This window comes from Etheostoma spectabile, chromosome 24 (genome assembly GCF_008692095.1).
Source record: "Etheostoma spectabile isolate EspeVRDwgs_2016 chromosome 24, UIUC_Espe_1.0, whole genome shotgun sequence".
In the NCBI taxonomy this organism is placed as follows: Eukaryota; Metazoa; Chordata; class Actinopteri; order Perciformes; family Percidae; genus Etheostoma; species Etheostoma spectabile.
The window spans coordinates 15,210,685-15,236,790 of NC_045756.1; the positions used below are offsets into that span (position 1 = coordinate 15,210,685).

General features: G+C 41.5%; 1 protein-coding gene across 1 annotated transcript; it reads right to left on the reverse strand.

The window, feature by feature from the left end:
- Window positions 1-1,695: 1,695 nt before the first annotated feature.
- Window positions 1,696-25,121, reverse strand: gucy1b2 (guanylate cyclase 1, soluble, beta 2). The gene is made up of 17 exons (XM_032505890.1): window positions 25,065-25,121; window positions 23,321-23,394; window positions 23,129-23,223; window positions 21,224-21,384; window positions 18,856-18,955; window positions 15,359-15,531; window positions 15,169-15,265; window positions 14,439-14,542; window positions 14,161-14,262; window positions 12,938-13,031; window positions 11,447-11,643; window positions 10,743-10,866; window positions 10,513-10,661; window positions 8,646-8,792; window positions 7,467-7,621; window positions 6,043-6,221; window positions 1,696-1,895 (listed from the first exon to the last, which is right to left on the reverse strand). The coding sequence occupies exons 1-17, from the start codon at window positions 25,119-25,121 to the stop codon at window positions 1,711-1,713; spliced, it is 2,193 nt and encodes a 730-aa protein (XP_032361781.1). The 3' UTR covers window positions 1,696-1,710.
- Between the last annotated feature and the right edge of the window lie 985 nt (window positions 25,122-26,106).

The window sequence follows — 26,106 nt, forward strand, 5'->3', positions numbered from 1 at the left end:
AATATGAAAGCATGGACCAGTTTTTCCAAATCCTGTTGACACATAAGTCCTTTACCCCTTGATATGTTCTTTAGGTGATAATAGGCTGACTTTGTAATTGTCTTACTGTGGCTTAATGTTAAAATTCAGGTCTGAGTCCATGACTACACCAAGATTTCTTGCTTTGTCTGTTGTGGTAGACTTTTAATCGTTCCTCTTTTGCTCCAAGAACCACCACCTCAGTTTTTCCTTCATTTCATTTCAGAAAGTTCTGGCACATCCAGAGTCCTAATTTCACCCGGCTGCGGATCCACTCCAGAAGTCATCAGGTTTCCATTAAAGTCAACGTGTGTATTTCCACTGACTCGTTCTTAAACCTTTCCACCACCAATGTGTTGCTCTTTTGATGTTTACCCTCCTCTTTTTACCTCCTTATGAGTTTCTCCTAACGTCAGCAATTGATTTTGAAAGTTGAAGCAATAATAATAGCGATGACATAAAGTAATAATTCAATCTACACGGTTCTATAGAGAAGGAAATTTCTCTCCATTCCCAGCTGCGTTCCAGCTCTGGCGACCACACAGCAGATGGAAGTCCAGCACAGAAACTAAAATTTGGTTCATTTTCAAATCAAAATAGAGCGTGTTCAGATCTAAGATCTTTCTGCACTACACTTTGAAAACAGAGTTGTTTCCTTCTACTCGTCTGGATGGAAACAACCTGTTGTTGGTTTTGTGGTTCTGTTCTACGTGAATTCGCGAGATCTCGTGGGTCCTTGTGACTTCAGCTGTCAGTCATGAAAATGCTTAGTTTTAGTTTAGTTTGAAATAGGGGTTATTTGTCAGGGTAAGATTCAAAAAGTTCAGAAAAAGTAGTGTGTAATAACTCTTGTGGATTCACAAAGTATTTAAAGTTTCCCACACATAGACTAACAACACCGGCCTCCACATATTGTGTTATGTTGTCAATTTATTTTTAAATAACGCGATTTAATTTGTATTTGTTCAGCTGCATTTCCTTTCCCTGCACTTCTCTCACGTAGGCTACACATACACACACACACACACACACACAGCCCCTCCCCCCTCCCCTCCGTGCACACAGCGTCTGTCTCCATGAAAACGTGAGAAAATGGCTGGCGATATTCACAAGTCCACTGAAGGTCGGTGTCTCGTGATAACAACCTTAATACAATCACACATTAGAAAGTGATATCAAAATATTTCATATTCTGAATACAATCTTGTTGTCAGTGTGTTAATTTTGGAGTCCTGACCCGGCCTGTATTAGCAAACAAGAGATTGCGCCTGCTTTAGAAAGTTAACTAGTCGCAAATTTACGGTAAAATGCAGTTGGGTTGGGTCTAAACACTATATGTAGCAGCTGTGACTCAAATACAAACTGATGTATCAGTCAGGCTCTGCATTTAACTAAAGCTACCTTGTGGTATTAATTGGTACATGTTTGCTCACTAATTTGCAACTGTAACTTTGTAACATAGTGCCAGTGTGGTTTGGAGTTCCTCCTGTTACTAATGTACGTAATCTAACTAAATAGTCTCCTCTACAAATACCCCCCACCCCCTCATGTGTCATATGTAAGTACTGAGCCTATTGGCGCTAACTACGTCCACTGAAGGACCTGTCGTAACAGTGTCCTCACTGTTGTCTTGTCACTGTATTTCTCTCTGGATTGAGCAGATCCCTGTAGAGAGGCTCAGGGGGTTCTTAGTCAGAATAAGACACAGAGTCGGCTGTTGAAATTGCTTGCAGAGATCTCCTCGTTGGTCTCATATGGCGGACTGATGTCCCAAGCAAAAGAAGGGATGGGGTCCAATCGGCTGGGGCCGGGGGCGACAACTCCATCTGGTGGTGTGTCTCCTGGCACAGTTTTCACATCAGGTACTTTGTCGGACTCTAAATGAAAGAGAATTATTTTAATTTAATGAACCCACAATTTAAAGTATTACATCTACTACTCCATGTTTATGCATCCACCAAATACTTTGGAAAACAAATTTATTTTACTCTGGCATTGCACAATAAATGTAGCATTTACTGCTTCAGCACCTCTGAGAAAGTGTATTACACATTTAATAAATAAATTGCAGTCTACTTTGCAACTTTTATACCACACATAGAATTGAAACTATGATATCAGTAAGGTGATGTAGTAATTTAGCTCTGGTCTTAAAGGACTTTTTAAAGTTTTGCAAACCACCAGATGTCACTGTGCTGCTGAGTGTGAAGCCCTGTCACTTTTAATTTTTTGGCACAAAAACAAAGGAAGCCCCAAAGCATTGTAAGGTTCCATCCACCCTTCACTAGTAATAACCATAAGAGCAATTTGAAGTAATGGGATCTGGTTGAAATCAGGTAAATATGCCAAGATCCAAATCTGTAAAAAAGGTTGGGAAATTATAAGCCTTGTTCTATAACCAGGCAGAGCCTTCTACTGGATTGTATGGGATGTAATCCTCTCCAATCCAGAGCATGTGTTCACATACAGATTTTTGCATAAATGTAGCTGGCCGATCAGGATAAAACCTACCTACGCCCTCTTCAGCGACGGCATAGGAGTGACAGGGCCCCTAGGTAGAGGGCTCTACATGTGCTATAGAACTAGGGTTATAATAGCGTGATCTTTATCTCACAAAGGCTCCGCCCTCTACTGGACTCTATGGGGTGGGTGGAGTGGATGGAGCCCAATGTATGGAAGCCCTGTTGGAACATAACACCGACCTAGTCTTGCTTTGGGAGACCTTCCTCCACTACGGTGCTGCGAAGGAGGGTCTGTCTGGCTAGTCCACAAGGCATTCTGGGATTGGATCCAATGGATATTTCTTTAAACCAATCGGGAACATTGAGGATATACAATAGACCACAGCGACCCAAACACACTGATCCTGGCCAACTAAAGGCTAGTGGCCACTCACTGAAACAACAAGTTAGAGCCTGGATCTGTACAAGATTTCTTCCTAGAAAGAGTTTTTCCTCGCCACTGTTGCACTGTTGCTTGACAGAAGACAGAATGTTACTTGGAGCTGCACACATTAAAGTGTCTATCATGAGGACAACAACCACATAGAAGACAGGAAATGAATGCATTTATGTAAGCTAATGGAGTGCAACACATTAATTCAGCTCCATACCATCTTGCAACAAAGGGTTCCACAAGACAATGAAACATCCACTAAAAGCATCACAAGGTCAAGCAACACTGCATCAGCGACCGGCAACAGCCCCCATTAGGGATGAGCGAGTACAGCATTATCTGTATCTGTATCTGTATCTGTTTACCACATGAATTATCTGTATCCGTAGCTATACTCGGACTGGGCGGGGCCTAACCCGGAAGTGGTCAGATTTAACCCGGAAGTGGGTCGGGTTCTCTTGAAATGTGCGGGGCTTTAACCGGTATGTTATTTAAGCATGCAATTGATATGGGTTGATCAGAAATTGTTATATTTATTGCTGATTCGAAAACTATTTACATGACAGCATCGAGCTTCAGATCAATGGTGTTGTCATGGTGACAAACAAACTATATACAGAACGTTTTGCAACAATGAATACAACACATGCGGTCGCAATTATGAAGTAAAATGTAATGAACAAGATTTTCATACTCAGTTAACTTTCTTTTTTTAACTTTTAATTTTTTTAGGATCAGTGTGATTTTTGTTTTTATTTTTTTTGGTGTATTTGTGTTTTTTTATTTCCACAGTGCGTGTGTGTGTGTGTGTGACACAGAGAAAGAGAGAGAGGGGCGGGGGGAGGTGGCAGGGCGGGCGGGGGGGTTCAGCGTGACAGTTAAAAAAAAAAAATCTCCGATGACAGAGACGCACAGGAGTTGCATTTAAACAGCAGCATGTCTGAACCCACGTTCACCAGAAATCTACTGGTACTATGTAAGGACTACAAACCCCACGTTCACCAGAAATCTACTGGTTACTATGTAAGGACTACAAACCGAAGTTAAAAACAAACCTGAAGCTGAAGAAACCCTAAATGTTAACGGAACAGATCCGCAGACCCGATTGACTGACGGAGCGGGAAAGAGAGGGAGGCCGAGGGAGCGCAGTTCTCCGTGTTCTGTGTGTGTGTGTGTGTGTGATTGAGCCGAGCGTGTTTGTAGGGGGGGGGGGGCGCTGTGATTATCACAGAACGCTGCGCGGCCAGTTGAGGAGTTGTATTCAATCCGAGCACGGATATTGACTCATATTACTCGGATAATACTTGTACTCGGCAAAAGTGCTTTATCCATACCGGTTACTCGTTTCAGCCGGGTACTCGGATCATCCCTAGTCTCCATGCAACGACAAAGACATCTCCTGTCAGCCACCATTTTTTTTTATCTCCATCAGCAGTAAAGGGCAATGTTTAAAAGCAACAAGAGAAGCAGATCATGCTAAAAGAACATCAGGTCAAGGAGAAACTTTCCAATTGCAGATGTGGAAAAAAAGACAATTTCCTGCATGCTTGAAGTATTAGGTTGAAGGGTGGCTGACCCAATTCAACGGGGCTGAATAATCCCCATGGGTACAGTCAGGGGCTAAAGGTAGTCTACGGTGTGGGGTCCTGACCCCTCTGTGATTTCCGCCTATGGCCCCGCCATGCATGGAGTGCAGTGCCATTGTGGTCTCTTTCAGCCTGCATTCGAGCTATAGAGATGCACTCACAGAGCCAAGCAGCACAGCGCATCTTGGATAATGCTTTAATGACACCACCATCTCCGACGCACACAAACAGCTAGTATGGCGTCCAGTGGGGGCCATGCATTCCACATAACATGCCAACACACAAACTGGGCAGAGCGGTGAAATTTGCTTCTCGTACCCCTACGTGCAGTGGATTACAAAAACATCTAACTGAATAACCTTAGACCTAGATGAGCTCCCTAAATTCTGGGGAACAAAGGAAATATTCGGTATAAGAGTAGCTGCCGTGCAGCGAGCAACAAGCAAGTGGGGGTGCACTGACAGGGCAGTCAGTTCACTCACTCCTTTAGCCCAAATCCAGTGCAAGCAGCAAGGCTGTCCTGAGTGACGGCGCCTTGAGAGAGGAACACTCCAGAGGATCGAAGGGATTCTTTACCAAAGCCCCAAGCCCCAGTGGCCATTACGGGGCAGAGAGACGGACCACAAGGCTGACCCCCTGCCAAAAACCGCCTCACAAGCCTCACAAGAAGTTGGCTTAATACCAGTCTGTCGCCAGAACCCTCGTAGCAGGAAGAAATGGCAACTGAAATGCAGTTTAATAGTGACATGAGACAGGCCTCTATCCATCAGTAACTGCAACAAAAGAGAGAATAGACCTGCAAGACAGGGGATCTAGCCTCTTCTCCAAACACCAGCGTTGGAACCCCAGCAAAGGTTGGCCCAGAGTAAGCAGCATGTCTATCGCACCTGCCTCCTGAGACAGAACCCCAAGAACTGGGGAATGTTTCAGGGCTAGCACGCCATCATTTGAATCATTTCTGCATACTACGACATCAAGCTGGGGCCACCAGAATTATGACAACCAAGACGGAGCGACGTGGGGCAGTGGGTGTTGCGCCGATGGCAGACAAATCCGAAACGGGTCAAAATCTGCTTCATCAACTTGGGGCAGCTACAGGCCTGTTGCACTCATTCCAGAGCTATTCTTTCACACGGCAGCACCTGTGGAAGCACTTTGCAACACACCTCAACCCATTGCCAGATATCTGGCAGAGGGGGCGAGATGTAAGCCAGTTTACAACCCACTTTTTTCAACCCAAGGCTTTTTCAATCCTAAGATCCTGTCAACCATGCGGTCAACAGGATTCAAGCATTCTGCTGCCACCTACCGTCTACACTTATTGAGTGCAGCTCACTTTAAATCCCTAAACTAAGATTTAGGTTTCTGGATAATCATTTTTTTCAAACCTACATTATCTACTTTTACCAGGCGTGTATTATTCTTCAATATACTAATGTCTGTAAACCAAAACATGTGTTTATTAAAGCGACAGCTGCCAACACATCACCCTGGTTACTTTACAATAGACAATTGTTTTTTTATATTTTGTTCTTCAGCCTACCTTTGCTCCGGCTATGAAGGTCATCCCTGTAAAGACATGGCCCTCCAACCTCTTTTCCCATGATGCTATCTTCGGACACCAACGGGTTCCCCAGCAGGAAGTAAGTGGTCATCTGGCCTTTACCCTTCACCTCAATCTGCCCACGCTCTTGTATGTTGAAGCCAGCATCCTTCACCTCACTAAAGGGGGGGGGGGGGACAAGTGTGACACAGAATTGAAATAATTAAAGTTCTGGGATGAGTGATTACAACTGCTACTGTACTTCTGCAAATAGGCACCGGAACACATTTTCACTGCTCTTAAAATCATCAGTTTTCTTTCTTTGCACACAGAGGACCTAGCTCCATGCCTACGCAACGATAAAGGGGGTTGGTTGCTGCTCTGTGCGCCCCAGGGTTAGGGTTAACTAAAGACGAGTGTAAAATATGTCTAATTGCATGTGGAGATTTGCAGATGCAGCCTCACAACTGGACACTAGCTCCCTTGTTTCAATAGAGCCTATTTTGTTTTTCTGTTGTTTCATGTTGTTTTCTGTGCCAATAATTCACTATGGACAGTTATCTTAAGCAGCTCCTCTAAACCTTTGGCTGAGGTGACGGCATGCAGTCGTATCAGGATACTGAAATAGAAAACACTACATGTTTATCCTTCACGTACAGAATGATGCTCCACAAGCCCTTAACCCTCATGTTGTCCTTGGGTAAAAAATTCACCTGTTTTCCCATATCAGTTTTCTTTTTTACTACCCAAAATAACATGATTGATTCCACACAACACTCTTTGGCAAGTACACATCTCTACTTTCATTAATTTGGGTGTGTCTTATTCAATTTTATAGCACTTGAAAAACAAAAAAGAAATGTTTTTGACATAGTATTGAGTAAAAGTTGACATATTCCAGTCTCTGATTATCCATCAACATACATTCCTTTAATTTTAGTCTAAATAATTCCTATTTTCTGCTTTTCTAACTCAAACATTAGGTATAATTTCCTATAAATGAGGTTTATTGACCATAAATACCAAAATAACTGTAAAACTAAAGTTAATAAGTTAGTGTTACGTAGTGTTGAAAATGTAAAAAAAAAGTGACCAACATTAAAAAAAGCATAAAAAATGTTGAAAAAAGGGACAAAAACATGAGAAAACGTTTTTAAAAATCGATAAAAAGACTCAACAAAAGTGTTGATTTTCAATTTTGACGAGAAGACAACACAAGGGTTGAAGCAACGCTAAAGAACTTTTTACAACTTAAAATAATGTTTCCAAAATCATTTCAGTGGTTCATTAACTCGTAGCAGGGTGAACAGCACTGTAACCGCACCATGCAAGTTTGCCAGATCGGTTAGCAAATCTGTAGTTCCAATGAGACAAAATGGGAAACACACACACACACACACACACACACACACACACACACATACCTGTAAGTGAAAGTGCTGAGGTGAATGTGGTCAGGGAGTCCATGACTCTCCATCCTGGAGGCAGTGTTAACAGTGTCTCCAAAAAGGCAGTAGCGAGGCATCTTCTCCCCCACCACCCCAGCTAACACGGGACCAGTATGGAGACCCACACGGATCTGAAACAGACAGACCCAACACCCTCAGCACATACATGCCAGCTGGACTACATGAACACAATATGTATAATGCAGTTTCTGTAATTCCACCTGATATTACTGTTTTATGACATTGGGCTATGACTGAATAAATGGTCCTGTTGGGAGAGAACATGCATGAAAGAATTATAGGATTTTGACACATGTTTGCAGTGTTTTGGTAGACACAGTGTATTGTGCTAGTATGTTTTGAAAATTAGTAAATGTAAAGTTCTGATATAGCGCTTTTCTAGTCTCAACAACTACTCAAAGTGCTTTTCACAATTCACACACATTGATAGACTGTGTCCAAGACAATGTGTGATTTTGAGCATAAAGTTAACCGTTTTGCCAGTTGTGTGTTGTAGGTGTGTTGTTGCGTTACAAGTTTAGGAAAATTGTAAAAAGTATTGAAAGAATTGTCATAGTAATCATAAAAAAACTGTAAATGAAGACAATGGAGAGTTCACCTAGGCTAGTTGCTGATTTCCTGCTATAGCATAGTCTTCACACAGATAGTCCGGATACAACCACTTACTACCATTTACCGCCTGCAAATGAGTTGTTTGTTAAAGCAGCAAATGTGACTTATATTTACGTTTACAGTAGTGAAGCTTCTTAGGGGCCACAGCAGTTATCATTGGAGCAAAACAGGGAGTGTGGTGACAAAGTATAAGAGCCAAATTTCTGCATAAGAAGGTAGGTTCAGGTCTTTGAGTTTGAGTCCTGTTTGGGTTTTCTCTAACTTTAATCTGTATGCAACCTAATCCCATTAATGCATGTTACTAACTCAACTTCTTCCCTTTCCCGGAGTCTTGTGTTTGCAGAGGTGCAACAGACTTGAATCATATAACCAGAAGGGACCAGTTCTTTTAACCTTGATTTTCAGTTACACTTGAAGTATATAGGCTCTCTCAAGCACCCTGTCTCCTTTTTTTTGGACATGAGAAACCAATTAGGATAAACATAAGCTCAAAGGCTATCTGACAGGATTTAAAATTCTTACCTGTATGGGTTTGCCGGTTATAGGGTTGGTGACCTCTCTGGCAGCTATCCTCATACCCAAAGCAAAGTTTGCCACTCTGTGTGCATGGGTGTCTGTAGGGATTGGAACGCCACCTACCACCATGTATGCGTCACCAATAGTCTCAACCTTTAGGAAACCAAGTAACCAATGGGAAATTAAGTGAACACTTACTTCTATTAAACAAATTGTGACATATTGTGACAAATCTTTAACCATTCGCCATATATAGCCTGATGCACCTGTAATCACCAACATATTAAACACACAATTGCGTTACATGTCTATATGAAGACATTTAGCATTAGCTTTTGATCGGATTTGATTAAAAGTTGTTAAATACTTGGATTTGCTAGGACGTGATGCTAAGAAATTTCTCAAGGAAAGCCCTTCAAACTTTTATTAGCAAAGAACACTAAACTTTAAAAAAAATGTTGCCAGGCTGATCATGGCTTTTATCTTATTGTATGCTCATTTCATTTTCAGATTGAAACTACAGGTTGTGAACATGGAACATGGTTTACCACTAAAACTACAGTATCTTTGCTTTTTCAGCCAGATCTTATTTAAGTATTTTACTTTTATTTAAATTATTTCAATTTGTTTTTACAAGTAATAACAGCTGAACTGAAATAGATTCAACAAAAGAATTACTCAATAAGGATCATGGTGAAGTTTGAAATAAAAGAGATTTTTTGATGAATTTGTAGCCAAACTGGTTTTACAGTTATTGTGTTAAAAACCTTGCCATCACCTCCTAGAAATTGCACATTTGTAGCTAATTACATAAGGTCTACTTTGCAGGGTGAGGGACAAACATACCTACAAAGAGAAAGCACATATAGAAACCATCTACACACATTTTCTGAGTGCACACAGATAACAAATGATAAAAAGAGTAGTCGCCTTCAGTACTACAGTGCAATTAACACAATGGGCCCTATATAACAATCCAAGTTGTAACCTTAGTGGTCCCCTAATACTGTATCTGAAGTCTCTTTTATATAGACCTTAGTGGTCCCTAATACTGTATCTGAAGACTCTTTTATATAGACCTTAGTGGTCCCCTAATACTGTATCTAAAGTCTCTTTCATATAGGCCTTAGTGGTCCCCTAATTCTGTATCTGAAGTCTCTTTTATATAGACCTTAGTTGTCCCCTAATTCTGTATCTGAAGTCTCTTTTATATAGGCCTTAGTGGTCCCCTAATACTGTATCTGAAGTCTCTTTCCCAAAATTTAGCCTTGCTGCAGAATTCCAGCCACTAGAGCCAGTCACACAATGAGCTTTCCTTAGTATGTGCCATTCTGAGTCTTTAGCTTTTGAGGAGGAGAAGAGTGGGGGGCAAGTTGGAGGCTGGGGGTGTGGCCTTGACCAACTGCCACTTTACTCATTTGAAAGCCATGATGTCTCTCTCTCATGGGTGGGCCAAATTCTCTGGGCGAGCAAAGACGAAATAGGGGAGGTAACCTTACCCCCTATGACCTCATAAGGAGGAAGGTTCCAGATTGGCCCATCTGATCTTTCATTTTCTCAAAGGAAGAGCAGGATACCCAGGGCTCGGTTTACATCTATCACCATTTCTAGCCAATGGGGGAACATAGGCAGGCTGGGGGAACACATATTAATGTTAAAAACCTCATAAAGGGACATTTTCATGCCATGGGACCTTTAACAACTGTGTCGGTCTTGAAATAACAAAGACACTTATTGCCGGGTGCAAGACAGGGCCCAACAGCTTCATTGTTTGAACATAAACATAACCTCATCTAAAAATATGTGTTTCAACCCCCACAATACCCATCCTAGACTTTGTGTGGAGATGACAAATGTCACAATGGGATAATACCTTGTAAATGCCGTGTATGTTGGTAAGTCGGTCGAACTTGGAGTACATGGAGTTAAGCATGTCAACAATTTGGATGGGCTCACAGGCAGCGCAGATGTTTGTGAAGGTTACAACATCACTGAACAAAATAGTGCACACCTCAAACTCCCCTGAAAAAGACAAGACATTTTTTTTACAAGGCAACAGACAGACATTTAGAGATAGACAGAATGTTTGACTAACAGACTGACCTGCCTTTACGCTCTTCCCATCTTTGAGCTGATCGGCTATGTGGCGTGGCAGCATGGCATACAGCAGAGTCTCTGTCTTCTGTTTTTCAGCCTCTAGGTGCTGAGACAGAATTCTCAGTTCCTCCTATAGACAGACAGTTGAAGTATAAACCCAGAAAGAAGATGACTACCCATTCTCACCAACTTTTTACAATATGGAACTTTTGAGAGGCTACAGCCATGCCAGTGGCTTTATGAGGCTGGACTCAGCAGTACTAACATCAGCATGCTGACATGCTCACAAAGACTAAGATTCTGGCATTTCACTAAGACCCAATAATGTCAACCAAGTAAAGGTGGTGGACCGACAAACCAAACCAACCAATCGCTATGCACTTGTATAGTTTACTATTATTCTGTGCACACTCTGGTACACCATTAAATACCGTTTAGTTCTTGTACGTGTACTGAAGAAGGACAATAACCTATTTTTGATATTTAATCTAAGGTGTCCACCTGGTGGTTAACATGCAATCTGTATTACCAGAGGTATATTAACAAGTGTTGTTTTTTTTCCTAAGAATCGGGCCAAGCGATGCATATTTCGTTTCCGCCTGGTTGAGGTATGATCTTGGAAGCCAGGCCACCTGCATATATTCCTTTGTCAAAGCTACCTGCATAACACTCCCTATGAATGTGAATGTAACAAAAAATTGCTTTCCTACTTTTTTCCTCTCCAGCTGATTGGTGAGCTCCATCTCTGCAAGACGTTGCTGGTTGAGAAGAACCAGGTCTCTGGTGACATCGTGCTGGGCCAGGTCAGCCAGGTGGAGGCCGACATCTTGAAGTTCCTGGAGGCTTCGTAGCTTCGGAGAACACAGGTATAACATACAGCCAAGAGACTCCATCCACAACATCTGACCTACAAATAAATGCAATACAGGTTAACCTATGGAGAGAATGCAGATCAGATTTGATGTTACTGTTACATGATTTCATTGTCTAGTCCATGTTGATGTCTTGTATAAATTTATCTGTCTTTATGTGCCTAAACTGTATTGTTGTTTTAGTTGTCCGAATTTGTCTAGTCCATATTGATGTCCTGTACAAATGTTTGTCCCAACGTGCTGTAACCACATTCAATGTTTTATGATAGGAACCTGCTTTTTAAACTGAGTCAGGACCATTTAAATTGTAATGTAATGTTACTTTTGTAACTTTCCTGTATTAAAAATATGAATGAATGAATGAATTGCTCTGCCTTCCAGATGTCAAAACTCACCCTGGGCATTGATGCCTGTCACTGCCCTGGCTGATAAGGCTGCCTAAATAAGTAAAGTTCTGCTCTCCCCACAATTAAGTTTGTATGTAAATCTCCAACTCTAAGGCGGAGCCACATCACTGCTTGCCTGTAGACATCTCCAAGTGCATGTTAAAGTACGACTTGAAGGTCAACCTTGACTTAAGCATACGTTTCTTTAGGGCAAGGGGTGCCCATCCTGGCAATATTGTGGTAATGTAAACGCTGACAGCAAGGAACCTGGGTATGATCCTGGGTTACAAATGGTCACACAGTCACTCCAAAGAACATGTGGTTGCTCATCTCCGTCACATCCTTGTTCTGGCCTCACAGTGGTTGAATGATCACTATGTCCTGCTATGTCCTGAAGTCCCCTGCTATGCCCTGTAACGCCCTGCAATGCCCTGCTACGCCATTAACTGTACTACAATTACTATTTCTAGTCATAGTTCCATCATCTTTATTGTGACTATAATTTCCACTGGTCATCAAACACTCAACCGGTATCATCAGACACCGCCCACAAGGTTTCTGCTTAAGGGAGTTTTCCTCGCCACTGTCGAACCACATGGGGGGGACTACTGGAATTGTTGGGTCTTTGTAAATTATAGAATGGCGTCTAGACCTACTCTATCTGTAAAGTGTCTTGAGATAACTATTGTTATGATTTGATACTATAAATAAAATTGAATTGAACTGAATGAATCCCCTATAAAAGTCACTGCCCCAATTTTCCCTGCAGCGTGTGTCTCAGTCATGCTAGCACTTACTGATCTTTTTTCAAAGCTTTTCTCAAAAAGCACTTACTGTAGAAGATGAAGTTGATTTGGTTGAGTACTTTTTCTATAATGCATGTAAAAGTGCATGGATGGTTTGTTTATACAACTGTACTGTGGTCCTGTTTATTAGACCTTACCTCTTAGCTTGAGCGTGGTGTGATTGTCTTTGTAGCTCTTCAAGACAAATTGACTGTTGATGAATTTCCTGATGCTCTCTATGGTGAAGGTCACCTGGAGAACAGAGAAAGAGGCTGTAAACTATCCAACCAAAGGAGTTCAATGCAATCAAATGGCATGGCACATGTATGTACTGTATATATCATAGATACATAGATTTTATTTTTAGGGAGAAGGCTGGCAGTTTTAATTCTCATTTTATTAAAGAATTCATACTGTGGTATTTACTTCCATGTCCATGTCATGTATTATTAAAGGTATACTTTTTCAATTGAGTACAACATCCACAAAGACAGAATGCATCAGATATAACAGGAGAAACAAACCAAACAAGGGTTGAGTGTGAAAATGTTATTGTTTGATTCTTATTATAGCTCTCTCTACGTGTATTCTTAAAGGTCCCATGACATGAAAATGTCACTTGAGGTTTTTTAACATTAATACGCGTTCCCCCAGCCTGCCTTTGGTCCCCCAGTGATTAGAAAATGTGATAGGTGTGAACTGAGCCCTGGGTATACGGTTCTGTCTTTGAGAAAATTAATGATCAGATGGGCCAATGTGGAATCTTCTTCCTTATGAGGTCATAAGGGGCAAGGTTACCTCCCCTTTCTCTGCTTTGCCTGCCCATTGTGAGACATTGTGAGACAGTATTAGGGGACAACTTAGGTCTTTATAAAAGATACTTCAGATACAGTGTTAGGGGACCACTAAGGTCTATTTAAAAGACACTTTAGATACTGTATTAGGGGACCACTTAGGTCTAAATAAAAGACACTTCAGATACTGTATTAGGGGACCACTAAGGTCTATATAAAAGAGACTTCAGATACAGTATTAGGGGACCACTAAGGTCTATATAAAAGAGACTTCAGATATAGTATTAGGGGACCACTGAGATCTATATAAAAGAGACTTCAGATACAGTATTAGGGGACCAGTAAGGTCTATGTAAAAGAGACTTCAGATACAGTATTAGGGGACCACTAAGGTCTATATTAAAGAGACTTCAGACACAGTATTAGGAGAATTGAAGGCCCTGAACAACCCCAGAATTACCTCATCATTCCTTTCTACTGCACTCTTCTGTTCATTCAACTTTTTACTGGACTAAACTGTGTCTTTCTCTGCTGATTTCACACAGTCTTACAATTTCTTAACTCTTGTCTTTGTGTCTGTGTTTTACCTGTGGATGTATAATGGTGAACCATTGGTCCAACATAGCCTCTCTGGCCTGGAGACCTGGAAGAAACTTTTGTATGTTTACTCCTGTCTGTCTTATCTTCAGCTGATAGACCCAGAACCCAGAATAGAGACCAGAAACAGAGAACAACACATTGGTGACAAAAGCAAGGTAGGAGTTTGAGCCAAACCAAAGATATTTTCAGTGTCACAATGAATTTGATATACATACAACAAAACTTTCATGGAGCTACTAAATCACACAGACACATGAAGCCTTACATCCTCATCAAAGACAATATGGAAGGGAAAAGCATTGCAGAAAGTATTCTCTTCCACCCACAGCTTGTTCGGGTAAGATGGACGGAAGGTGCAATGGAGGCTGCCTGGGGAGTAAATCAAACACACCAATTCCATAAGTTGTAGGGAAGCTACCGTTAAAACATAATTAACTATCAAAGAGTATTGTCAGGATCCGGCTGTTCACTTCACAGGAAACAATGCAGCGTGAACACAAATCAGTTTTTGAAACTTGTCTTTTTTATTAATCAATGAAATTATTAGTTCAGCATTTGGCAGACAGTCATTTGCTATTTTTCCAAGCATTAAATGAGAATATGATTATCAATTGAATGTCTGTATTAAATACAGAGCTAAAATCAGAACGTGTCTAGCTTATTGTAGCATAAAGACTTTAAGAAGGGAGTTTGTCTTTACATAATCCGTCTGCTGTACTGTACTTCTGGGCAGCGTCTCTAAAGCAGGTTTCCAGATAAGATCAGTGTGCACAGGTTTTAAAAATTATACCTTTATGGGTTCCTGGATAGCTCAGTTGGTTAAGCGGGCGCCCATGTAGGCTATAGAGATTTACAGTTTGCAGTGGGCCTGGGTTTGACTGGGTTTGCTGCATGTCATTCCCCCTCTGTATTTCATCTCTTTAGCTGTCCTGTCAATAAAGGTCTAAAAATGCCCAAAAGAAACTTTAAAGTATGAACTTAAGAATACAGTTCACCTTTTTCTGAGGTAACCACAGCTCTGATCAGGTCCCAACCACGCTTTTTCCCAGCCAGTGACGCACACTTCTCCCTCATTTTTCTTAATAACGTCTCCTTGAAAAATCACACAGAGCACAGGTTGGCCAAGAATTGGAAACACATATGATATATACAAGAAATACACCATGTGCATCCACAGGCACTCACCCTTTCAAGACTGGAATGGTCCATGTCTGTAGTCTTGCTTGCTTGTTTGGTCTGTTTTACAAGAAACACAACATGCTCCTTCTTCCCTGTGCGCTCATCTTCCTCTGATTGATTAAGAACCTCCATGGTCACTTTGCTATCAAAAAAATCTCTGGCAACTGCCTCAATGATACCTGCAGCAAGAAAGAAAAATGGGTAACACTTTTAGGTTTTCTACATAAGAATGACATGACACTGCCATGAACACATGACACTCACATGACACAGTCATGACACAGTCAAGACGCATGAACCCTTACCTTCGCCCTAAAAATAACCATAACTTGTCAAGACAAAATCGAATGACACTTACGACATACGTTGCACTGTTGCTTGCTCTGTAGGAAACTACTAGAATTGTTGGGTCCTTGTAAATTCTGGAGTGTGGTCTAGACCTACTCTATCTGTAAAGTGTCTTGAGATGACGCTTGTTATGAATTGATACTATAAATAAAATTGAATTGAATTGAATTGAACTTACTCAAAAAGCGTTATTTCATAACCGTTTATGAATGCTGCAGGTGAAATGTGTGAAATCAATGTATATCTGAATGCCAGTTTCATTAAACTACGTCAGATTTCTTACTAAGGCATCTCGGACAAGTCGGAATGCCATTTTTATTGTCACAGTCTGTTAATATATACTCTGCTCAATCACAAAAACTGGAGTAAATTTCTTGTCCTTCTACAAATTCCAACCCGGTCTCACGCCAGTTTGTGAAACGGTCACTTAATTTTGATTAATTATTTTGTGTACATGTCACGATTTTTGCATTTATTAAGTGTACATGTCACGATTTTCGAATGTGACCATTTCAAAAACTGCCATGACACCGGGCTGCTCCGGGGGCCACACGCAGGACGCAATCCCCGGGCGCAGGAACACGATCTGCGGTCTCGGGAAGACGCAACAACACACGCACAACAATGGGACGGTTGCGGTGGGGGAAAAAAGAATGCGGGAAGGAACTGCAACGCGCGGGACACGATCCCCAGTCTCCTGTGTTGTTTGACCCATCCACCACCCAGACCAACGTCCCTGTGTGGATTTTCAGCTTTTCAATACTGCTCGCTACTGTAATTGTTCTGTGATCACGTAATAGGCTTCTCATTGAAATACATTACTTCAAAATTTGTAATCAACACATGAAAATAACAACATTAACGTGACTTGTACACAAATCAATAGATTAAATAACGTGACTATTTCACTAACTGCCATGAGACTGGGCTGACAAATTCATAACTGGAGCAAAAGTAACCAAAACTCAATTTAAAGTAGAAGCTATGTACACAAGAGCAATGAAATAAGACTCAACTTCAGACTCACAGAAAGATTGGACTAATGCAGTATATTTGCTCATATCAAACCTTTTAGGGGACAAGCACAGTTGAGGTAACCCCCTCTCAATCTCAAGAGCCTTGCTTCAGAGATGCAAAGCTTTCACTTTAAGCTCTTTCTTTAGTGTCCTCATCCTTAATACAGATTCCTCTATGGACATATCAACAACAACATTAACAACCTCCACAATTTTCACAACCGCCTCCTGTGTGGCATCACCCTAAGTCACAGTTGATGAATGCAGCCAACCTTTATCAACCACCTTTTCACATAAAGCCTGCTTTAGCTCTGTTGTACAAGCATTGTTATCATAGAAACTAGCTACTAGTGTTATTCCCCTCCATAACAACGAACAACACTTAAAAACCATGGACGCTTGGTCAGGACTATTGACGTCCCTTTTGACGGGCTTGGTCAGGACAATTGGCGTCCCTTTTGATGCGCTTGGTCAGGACAATTGGCGTCCCTTTTGAAGCGCTTAGTCGGGACTATTGGCATCCTTTTTGAAACGCTTGGTCGGGACTATTGATGTCCCTTTTGAAGCACCTGGTTGTGTTTATTGCCGTCCCTTTTGAAGCGCTTGGTTGGGACTGTTGGTGTCCCTTTTGACGTGCTTGGTTGGGACTATTGGCGTCCCTTTTGACGGGCTTGGTCGGGACTATTGGCGTCCTATTTGAAGCGCTTGGTTGGGACTGTTGGTGTCCCTTTTGAAGCGCTTGGTTGGACTGTTGGCGTCCCTTTTGAAGCGCTTGGTCGAGACTATTGGCGTCCCTTTTGACGCGCTTGGTCAGGACTATTGGCGTCCCTTTTGAAGAGCTTGGTTGGGACTGTTGGTGTCCCTTTTGAAGCGCTTGGTCAGGACTATTGGCGTCCCTTTTGACGCGCTTGGTCAGGACTATTGGCGTCCCTTTTGACGTGCTTGGTTGGGACTATTGGCGTCCCTTTTGACGCGCTTGGTCAGGACTATTGGCGTCCTATTTGAAGCGCTTGGTTGGGACTGTTGGTGTCCCTTTTGAAGCGCTTGGTTGGGACTGTTGGCGTCCCTGTTGAAGCGCTTGGTCGTGACTATTGGCGTCCCTTTTGACGCGCTTAGTCAGGACAATTGCCGTCCCTTTTGAAGCGCTTGGTCGAGACTATTGGCGTCCCTTTTGACGCGCTTGGTCCGGACAATTGGCGTCCCTTTTGAAGAGCTTGTTCAGGACTATTGGCATCCCTTTTGACGCGCTTGGTCAGGACTATTGGCGTCACTTTTGACGTGCTTGGTCGGGACTATTGGCATCCCTTTTCAATCTGGATGGGTTTCGTGACACGGGGCAATAACAGGACAGTTAAGGACATATGCTGGACATGAACCCTACTCTCCTGGGTAAAAGTCCTGTATTTGACCCATCCACCATCCTGACCAATGTAAATGTAAATGTGCTGTATTTATGTAGCGCTTTCCTAGTCTTAACGACTACTCAAAGCGCTTATACATCAAACAGGATACATTCACCATTCAAACACATTCATACACTGTGGCCGAGGCTGCCGTACAAGGTGCCACCTGCTCATCAGATAAACACTCACACACATTCACACTCCGATGCGCAGCACCGGGGGCAACTCGGGGTTCAGTGTCTTGCCCAAGGACACTTCGACGTGGGACTGCAGGGCCAAGGATCTAACCACCAATCTTCCGATTGGCAGGCGACCACTCTACCACTGAGCCACAGCCGCCCAGCCTCCCTAAATGAAATTTCCCACGGACAGACACTGTCTAAACATCCATATTTTACTAATTCAAAGTGAGAACGGTTTGCAAAGAAAACTGCAGATCAGGAGAGACTAAACTTTGACTAAATGTATCGCAAATCATAAAAAGGAAAGTCCTTCATGTACTGTAAGTCTCACATGTGTATGATGTTCCCTGTCTATGGGTGGCCGAGCCACAAACCCGAGAGTCCCAAGCAACCACAGAGACAGATCAGTGAAAACAATAAAAGATGTATCACATATAACAACAATTGATTTATATTTTGTTTTGTCTGATCAGATTTTGTATTCTTTTTTTTTATAATTATCAACATAAGATCAGAATCATGGAGGTGGATTGAGGAAGTGTGATTGATTTTACCTGGTACTATATGGTACAGGCCCTTCCTGTCAGAATAGTAGTGAAGTAACATCTCCCCTTTGTCGGTCATCTCCACTCGGAAAGATGGTGCATTCATTTCCTTAAAAACAGGTTGTATGGTTAACATTCAGTTTAAGTAAAACACATACATAAACAAACTGAAACTTGTCTTTACATTGTACAGTTCCCTGTTTTTGAATAGGGCAGGTGTCCCCACAAAGGACATACACTGTATAGAGGTAAAAAGTGGACTGCATGCATGGATGGATGGGTGCCTGGGTCTGCATCCTCCTTGTCTATACCAGAAACCGATCCTGAACTACTTCATGATGAAGTTAAAGAGAAGATGTCTCTTTTTAGAGCAGATCCACACTGACACTCATCTCCGCAAATATATAAAATGCTGTAAGCGACGACACATGACATCATAGGAAAACATTGAAGGAAGCACTGTTTTTGTAACATGTATTTTGTAACATGACATAACATGGATCCCACCAGGTAGCTAGACAGGCATTAGTGTAATATTGTTTTACCTGACTAGCCAGACATCTGTGACCTTTTGTCGGAGATTTGTTTTTTTGGCTTTACTTCAATGTGTGATTCTTTTCTTAAACCAGAGCTGCTCATTTATTAATATGTAGATTGCTTTAATAATTTAAATGGGAACTCACTGCAGCCTATGTTTTGTACTGTGCAGTTGTTGTTTTTTTAGTTTTAGTCGTCGGATGAGTCTTCAACTTTGTCAAACTACAGTATATGCCAATTATATTATTATTAGTATTATAATATTAATATGAACAGTTTGTCATATAACTATAGTTGTTCATAATTGATTTGACACAAAATGCAATGCAAAAGCCTTGCAGATCAAAATAGCTAGCAATCTTTTGCTATAGAATGATATTACTATTGAATGCAATTGTGCACATGTTCATTGTGTAATTCCCTTCATGCTAAACAGAGCAACCAATAATTACAATAACCTGTCACACATATATTAGATACATAACAGTTATATATTAAATTTCCTCACAACTGAGAGCAACCAAATGCAAATGCTGTCAAGACTGCATTCTACAGATGTGGGATAAGGAGCATGCGGGAGACAGACAGGGACAAGAGCCTGTCCATGCAAGACAATGGGGGAATTAGAGTGGTGAGGGGGAGATTAAGAGGGGACCACAGAGGACAAGGAAGAGCCAGAGAACGGCAAAGGCACAGAGAACCATCAAATGAGATACAGCAACAAATATGGACCACAGCATGTGGGCCGGTCCATGGTGTCAATAGTCCAGACTTTCTGGAGACAAAACAGGTATGTCGTCAAATATTGCACTGCAATAGTTCTTAACACTGGTATTCCTATAGTTCTTAGGGGGCTTTCACACCTGAAAGTCCGAACCAAGGTCTAGACCAAGGTTTGGTTTTTGCATTTGTAAGTTTTGGTTTCACATCTCAGTCATGCAAGCGCACTAAAGATCTATACGTGACAAAACTACGCGTCTCCAGATACTCATAATTGATTGGTATGTAGATGGAATTCCCCTTCATCCAGTTAGTCCCTCCAAAAATGAATTAATACATAATTCAATGCATAATCAGCCAAAGTCTGTATATCTATGCAGGGGCTGCTTTTTTTTTAAATACGCCACACTTTCGCTGCATAAATTGCCAATTTCCACGCAAAATTATGCAGGGCTTGCGTTATTTCACAATCCCCGCATTTTTGTTGCAAAAAAGTCACATATATCTTAGCAGAAAGTTGGAAAATGTTGCGTTTACTTCACACAAGAGCAGCCATTTCCCCCTGTTGCCATGGGAACGTTATGAAGTGATGTAATTACGCAACAAGACAAACAGTATATTTTTCATCAAACCTCAGTTTTTGCAAGTTCCCGCAATGAAATTGCATAAAATTGCATAAATATCCCGCATATTCCATCGCATTTTTTAAGAAAACGTGCCGCATAATCAAGGATTTTTGCCCGCAACAATCAAAAAAAAACTCTTTTCTGGAAGGACTGTCCAGTATCATTATCATACACTAACACATGGGAGGAGCATCTGGAGAAGATCAGGTGGCTAAAACCCGGCAGTGAATTAACCAAAGGTCCTATTTACATAGTCACAAAGCAACATTATCATTCATTTTGGACAAACCGAATGTGTCCACCTGATAAAATCTAATATTAACACTTGTTAAGGGTGAGTTTTATGGTCTCTACTAACTCCTGAGGAAAATATCTGGCCGGTTTTTTTAGCGCTTTTTGCCCAGTTTTTGCCAAAGTCTGGTTGTTTTCTTATAGGTGTGAGGAGTCGTTGGCAAGTAGAATACAAACCTGGATAATAAAGCGCATAAGCACACCTGATAGGACAGAGCAAGGTAACTGTGGAGGGAGTCCAGATTTCCGATGAATTCGATGAGATTTCCCCCCAGTGTCCTCAGCATGGTGTCATAGCCCGCTTGCTTACAGAAGAGAAAGAAATGTTCTCCAAAAAGCTTGAGAAATACATCAGCGGGGACATCTGAAAGAACAAAACACATTCAAAGATCATGTATACAGACATATAAAAATACATAATCATGATCATGAGCTTATCATTTTGTAGTCTAGCCTCCCGTTGCACACCTGTTTGTTTTGTTACAGCATTGGAAGCTATTTAATTACACCATATCCCCACAGTATGTAAAGTCTAGACAATCAGACCCTTGGGAGGGGCTTAGTACCCTGTTGGCATAACCTGAATAAACAAATCTTGTCATGTTTTCACACATCTGTGCCCAGGGGTCCACTGCTTAATAATCTTTCAATGTGACTGCCAAGTATGTGTATTAATAAAAAATTCACCTCTCATGTACAATGCCTTTTGCAGTTGCTATTTTGAATCTTTTGCAAATGTGTAGTGTACCATGCAATGTTTCTTTAATACTGACATTTTAAAGAAAGGGAATTAAATTGCCCCATATCCTGCCAAAAACTAGTTTTTCAATTGTACTCCACTGCATGTCAGTGATTGCGCGTGCAAAGACAACTACCGAGGGTAAGCTGGTTGATTTCATTGGGGACATTGTTAACACTTACATCACATGCACACACACGCAAGATCACACCTCAGACACCTACATGCTGCCTTGATTGGTTCATTTTGTGTTATTGTGTGGATTTAAACTCTAGTTAGTCACACAATAATACAAACAAACTAAGCGATCAAGGCAGCGGTAGACCAGCAACTCCTGTGTTCTGCTTGGTAAAATTATTGTATTTATCAAAAAAGCGTGGTGGCATAAAAGAGAGCATAGATGAATATAAGGGCCCTCTGACTAGGAGCAAGGGCGATTTTAGTACTTTTTTTTACCATAACTGGATCCCTGCACCCCTAAAACATATTATACTGTCCATATGTTATACTACCTATAAGTCTTGCCAATACTGATCCTAAGAGCCCAACTACATTCACGTGTGATGATATGGCCTTAACAATTTTCAATGTGTCGGGAGTATTATTTTTATTATTTGAACTTCACAATACTGTATAAAATCCTCTTTTGTGGGCTAGGGAGTTCAGAACAGTTCTATACGGCATCATAAGATTCCAGAATCCCGGAGCCATTTTTAGAAAATCGTGCTTGTCTGCCATTTGTCAAAAATCCCATCAATCTTATCGATACTGCATATTGGAAATGTCTGTTTTTCCATTGATGAATATTTTCCCAGTTATTCAATATTTGCATAAAACCATTCCATTTGTAATACCACCTCACCTTTGCAGTAGTGTAGTTTTTTTCTTTAAACCAATCAGAATTTTCATGGGCGGGGCTAAACTCTGCACAGAGACGCTGCAAAATACTCGTGTGAGAGAAAACTAAGACTGGACAGATAGTCTAGCTAGCTGTCTCATTTTAAAAATGAAAAATTCCACACAAAGAAAGCAGAAGGAAATTTTCTGCAAGGATATAGACTACCTTTGCAATAATGGCCCTGTGGCTCAGCATTAAAGTAAGTTTTCTCAGAATTCTTTGTGTCTTTCTAGTTACATAATTCAGTTTTTACCCTACCATGATGGTCCAAAATGATGTTAAAATGCACAATTAGCACAGTATTTTTTCACCCTCTGCCTTATACACTCTGTTTTAGCGCCTGTCTCTTTAACTGGCCGCCTCAACCTCCCCATCAGAATCATCAGCTCCCCCCACCAGTGTCTGGACTACATGGTGTCATGGAGACAATATTAAAAATTAAAATGAAAAAAAAGGAATTTGCACTCTTACCCAGCAGTGAACAGGCCTCCTGCACCATGCTGAGGGTTAGGATGTCGTCATAAACCATATATGTCATGAAGGTATCCTGGACGTCTGGTAGAGAGCTATGCAAAAAAACATTAATAAATTAGTACATTTGTCAAAAATTATTATTATCATCTTGATGTCCATTACAATACATGTGGGTATATGTGCCCAAACCTCAGTTTGTCCCAGGTCTCCTGGCCAAACTTCTCTATCACCAGAGACTGGAGGCAGCTGTTGATGAACCCGTACTGCAAACAACACACACACACACACACACACACACACACACACACACACACACACACGCTTTATCTGGTTACCCACCGTTCAATTTAAATTAAATGTCACAATAAATCAATTCAACAAGCATGCAACAGTACTGTCATCAAAACAATACAAACTTACTTAATAAAATGATAAGGTCCTGTAGGAATTTAAAACCCTTCCATACAAGGTTAATGCATCATATATACAATTGTATGCAACATTGTGGACAACATTCAACAATACAACAATACTTACGGAAAATATATAAAATATACAGAAAAGGATTAAGGTGATAAAACAAGCGATAAAATGTATTGAGTTGTGAGTTTAAAGTCAGAATTCTGAGAAAAAAGTCAGACTTTAATGGAGATTAAAGTCAGAATTATGACTACAAACTCAAATACTTGTTTTCACATGTGGCTCTAATCCTCTTCCGTACAAATATAATACAACTATAACTGAAACAATAATTTCCATAGAATTCTGCTTATCAACCACACTACACAACCTTCTTCTCAGTTATTTGTGTTTCAGTCCAATGTAAAAATGTCTTGAGATATTGTTTCTTTTTGCTCATACAGCTGTTGCAGGAATGTTCTGTGGCTGAGTTTTAATTGTGACCTGCCAAGGGGCTGCAGATGAAAATGAGTTTTAAGCTGTCAGTACATCAAATGGTAGCAATTTTGTTTAATATTGTACACGGTCCCTTAAGCAAAAGTCAACGAGGCCTCATTCCCACTTCCTATGCAATAATACTATTTGGTGATCACAGGTGGATCTCAGAGAAATAAATAAAGCAACCGAAACAAATGATCCAGACAAAAATGTATGGATAGTGTAAAGGCCTTTGCACACTGGGGCGTGACGAACAAGCGACTAATAATCAGCTGCAAATATTTTGCATAGAAACTATTCATACCAACAATAGTTAGGGTCAACGGAAGTGCATTTCCAGGCTCCTTCCTCTCTCTGTGAGTTGCCGTTCTCAAACTTTGTTCAAAACACTGAGTGAATCTAACTGTTAGAAACAGTTACGCAGTGTAGCCATTGACGGCATATAGCACATGTCCAGGGCTCTTATTGTGAAAGGTAAGACAGGAAAGAGTGTCTCTGGTAAACACTGCCTTTGTCAAGGTTGAAAGTAGTAATAAAGTTTGTCCTCAATACAACCTGCTGTTGTTGTATTAAGATCATCATGATACATTAACAACACCACATTGCATTGAAAACTTTACTCGACACAGACACTTAACGTAAATGTCTTTTTATAGCTAAAGGTTTTTATTGTTATTATTATTAGTAGTAGTGTTATTATTGTTATCTTTATACTGTCTTTTTCTTTTTCTGTACTGTATTCTTCTTGCTAAAACTGATGCTGGAAATTTCAATTTCCTTGCGGGAGTCATTCCAAAAGGATTAATAAAGAGACGTTTAAGTCTAAGTTGATGTCTTCATTTGCGGTGCGGAATCACCAAAAAATCCTGGCAATACGTAACGCAAGCATACAGAGCCTCCAGGTCAGATGACAAAGCTCCGTACTGGACTGCTTGAGCCGACCTGAAAAGTGGTATTAAGAAAGCCAAGACGGACCAGCAACCTGTCACCTGTCCAACATTCGGGAGGTGTGGCGGGGCAAACAAGACATAACAACTAGAGAGGCCGTGCTAAATTCAGCCACAATCATCCCAGTGCCGAAGAAGTCTCCCATCACCAGCCTAAATGATTACCGTCCTGTGGCCCTCGCCCTGGTAATCATGAAGTTCTTTGAGAGACTGGTTCTTCGGCACATCAAGGACTACCTCCCCCCAGGCTCTGACCCCCATCAGTTCGCATATCGCGCCAACAGGTCCACAGAGGATGCCATCGCTGTAGCTCCCCGGATGCTCTTTGTGGATTACAGCTCATCTTACAATAGAATCATCCCGGACATTGCCATCACCAGACTGGCCACTCTCTGCCTCCCCCCTCTCACATGTGCCTGGATAAAGGACTTTCTCACCAAGACAATGAGACTGGAGGCCCACCTCTCCTCCACTCGTTCAGGGCTTTGTTACATACTGTCTCTACACTCACAACTGCAGTCCGGCAGGTCCACTCCTTCCCGTTTCTCTGCGTCCTGAGGGTCCTCAGGAAGAACAACCTGGACTCCGACCTGCTGCTGACCTTTGAGAGCCTGCAGGCGTACTACAGTATGGTACGGCAGCTGCACCCTGGCAGACAGGGAGAGACTTCAGAGAGTAGTAAAGGTAGCACAGAAGATCATTGGCTGTCCTCTCCCCTCCCTGACGGACATCTCAATAGAGCAGAAAATATCATCAAGGATGGCTGCTACCCCCCCCCCCCACCGGGTTTGATCTGGTTGACCGGTTGCCCTCAGGGAGGCGCTAGAGGTGCATCGGAATAAGGACCAACAGACTCAAGAACAGTTTCTTTCCAAAAGCCACAACCACTTTGAGCTCAATTTGTGGCCAGGTTGGCTCAGTGGGTCGAGCAGGTGCACGTATATGTCAAGATTTGTGCCTTGATGCATAGGTCTAAAGTTTAAATCCAACCTTTAACAATTTCCTGCATATCTTCCCCTTTCTCACCTAGCTGTCCTATCAAATAAAGGCAGAAAAGCCCCAAAATAACCTTTAACAACAACTTTGAACTCACACATGCACTAACTCCGCAGTCTAACCCCCCTTACCCTG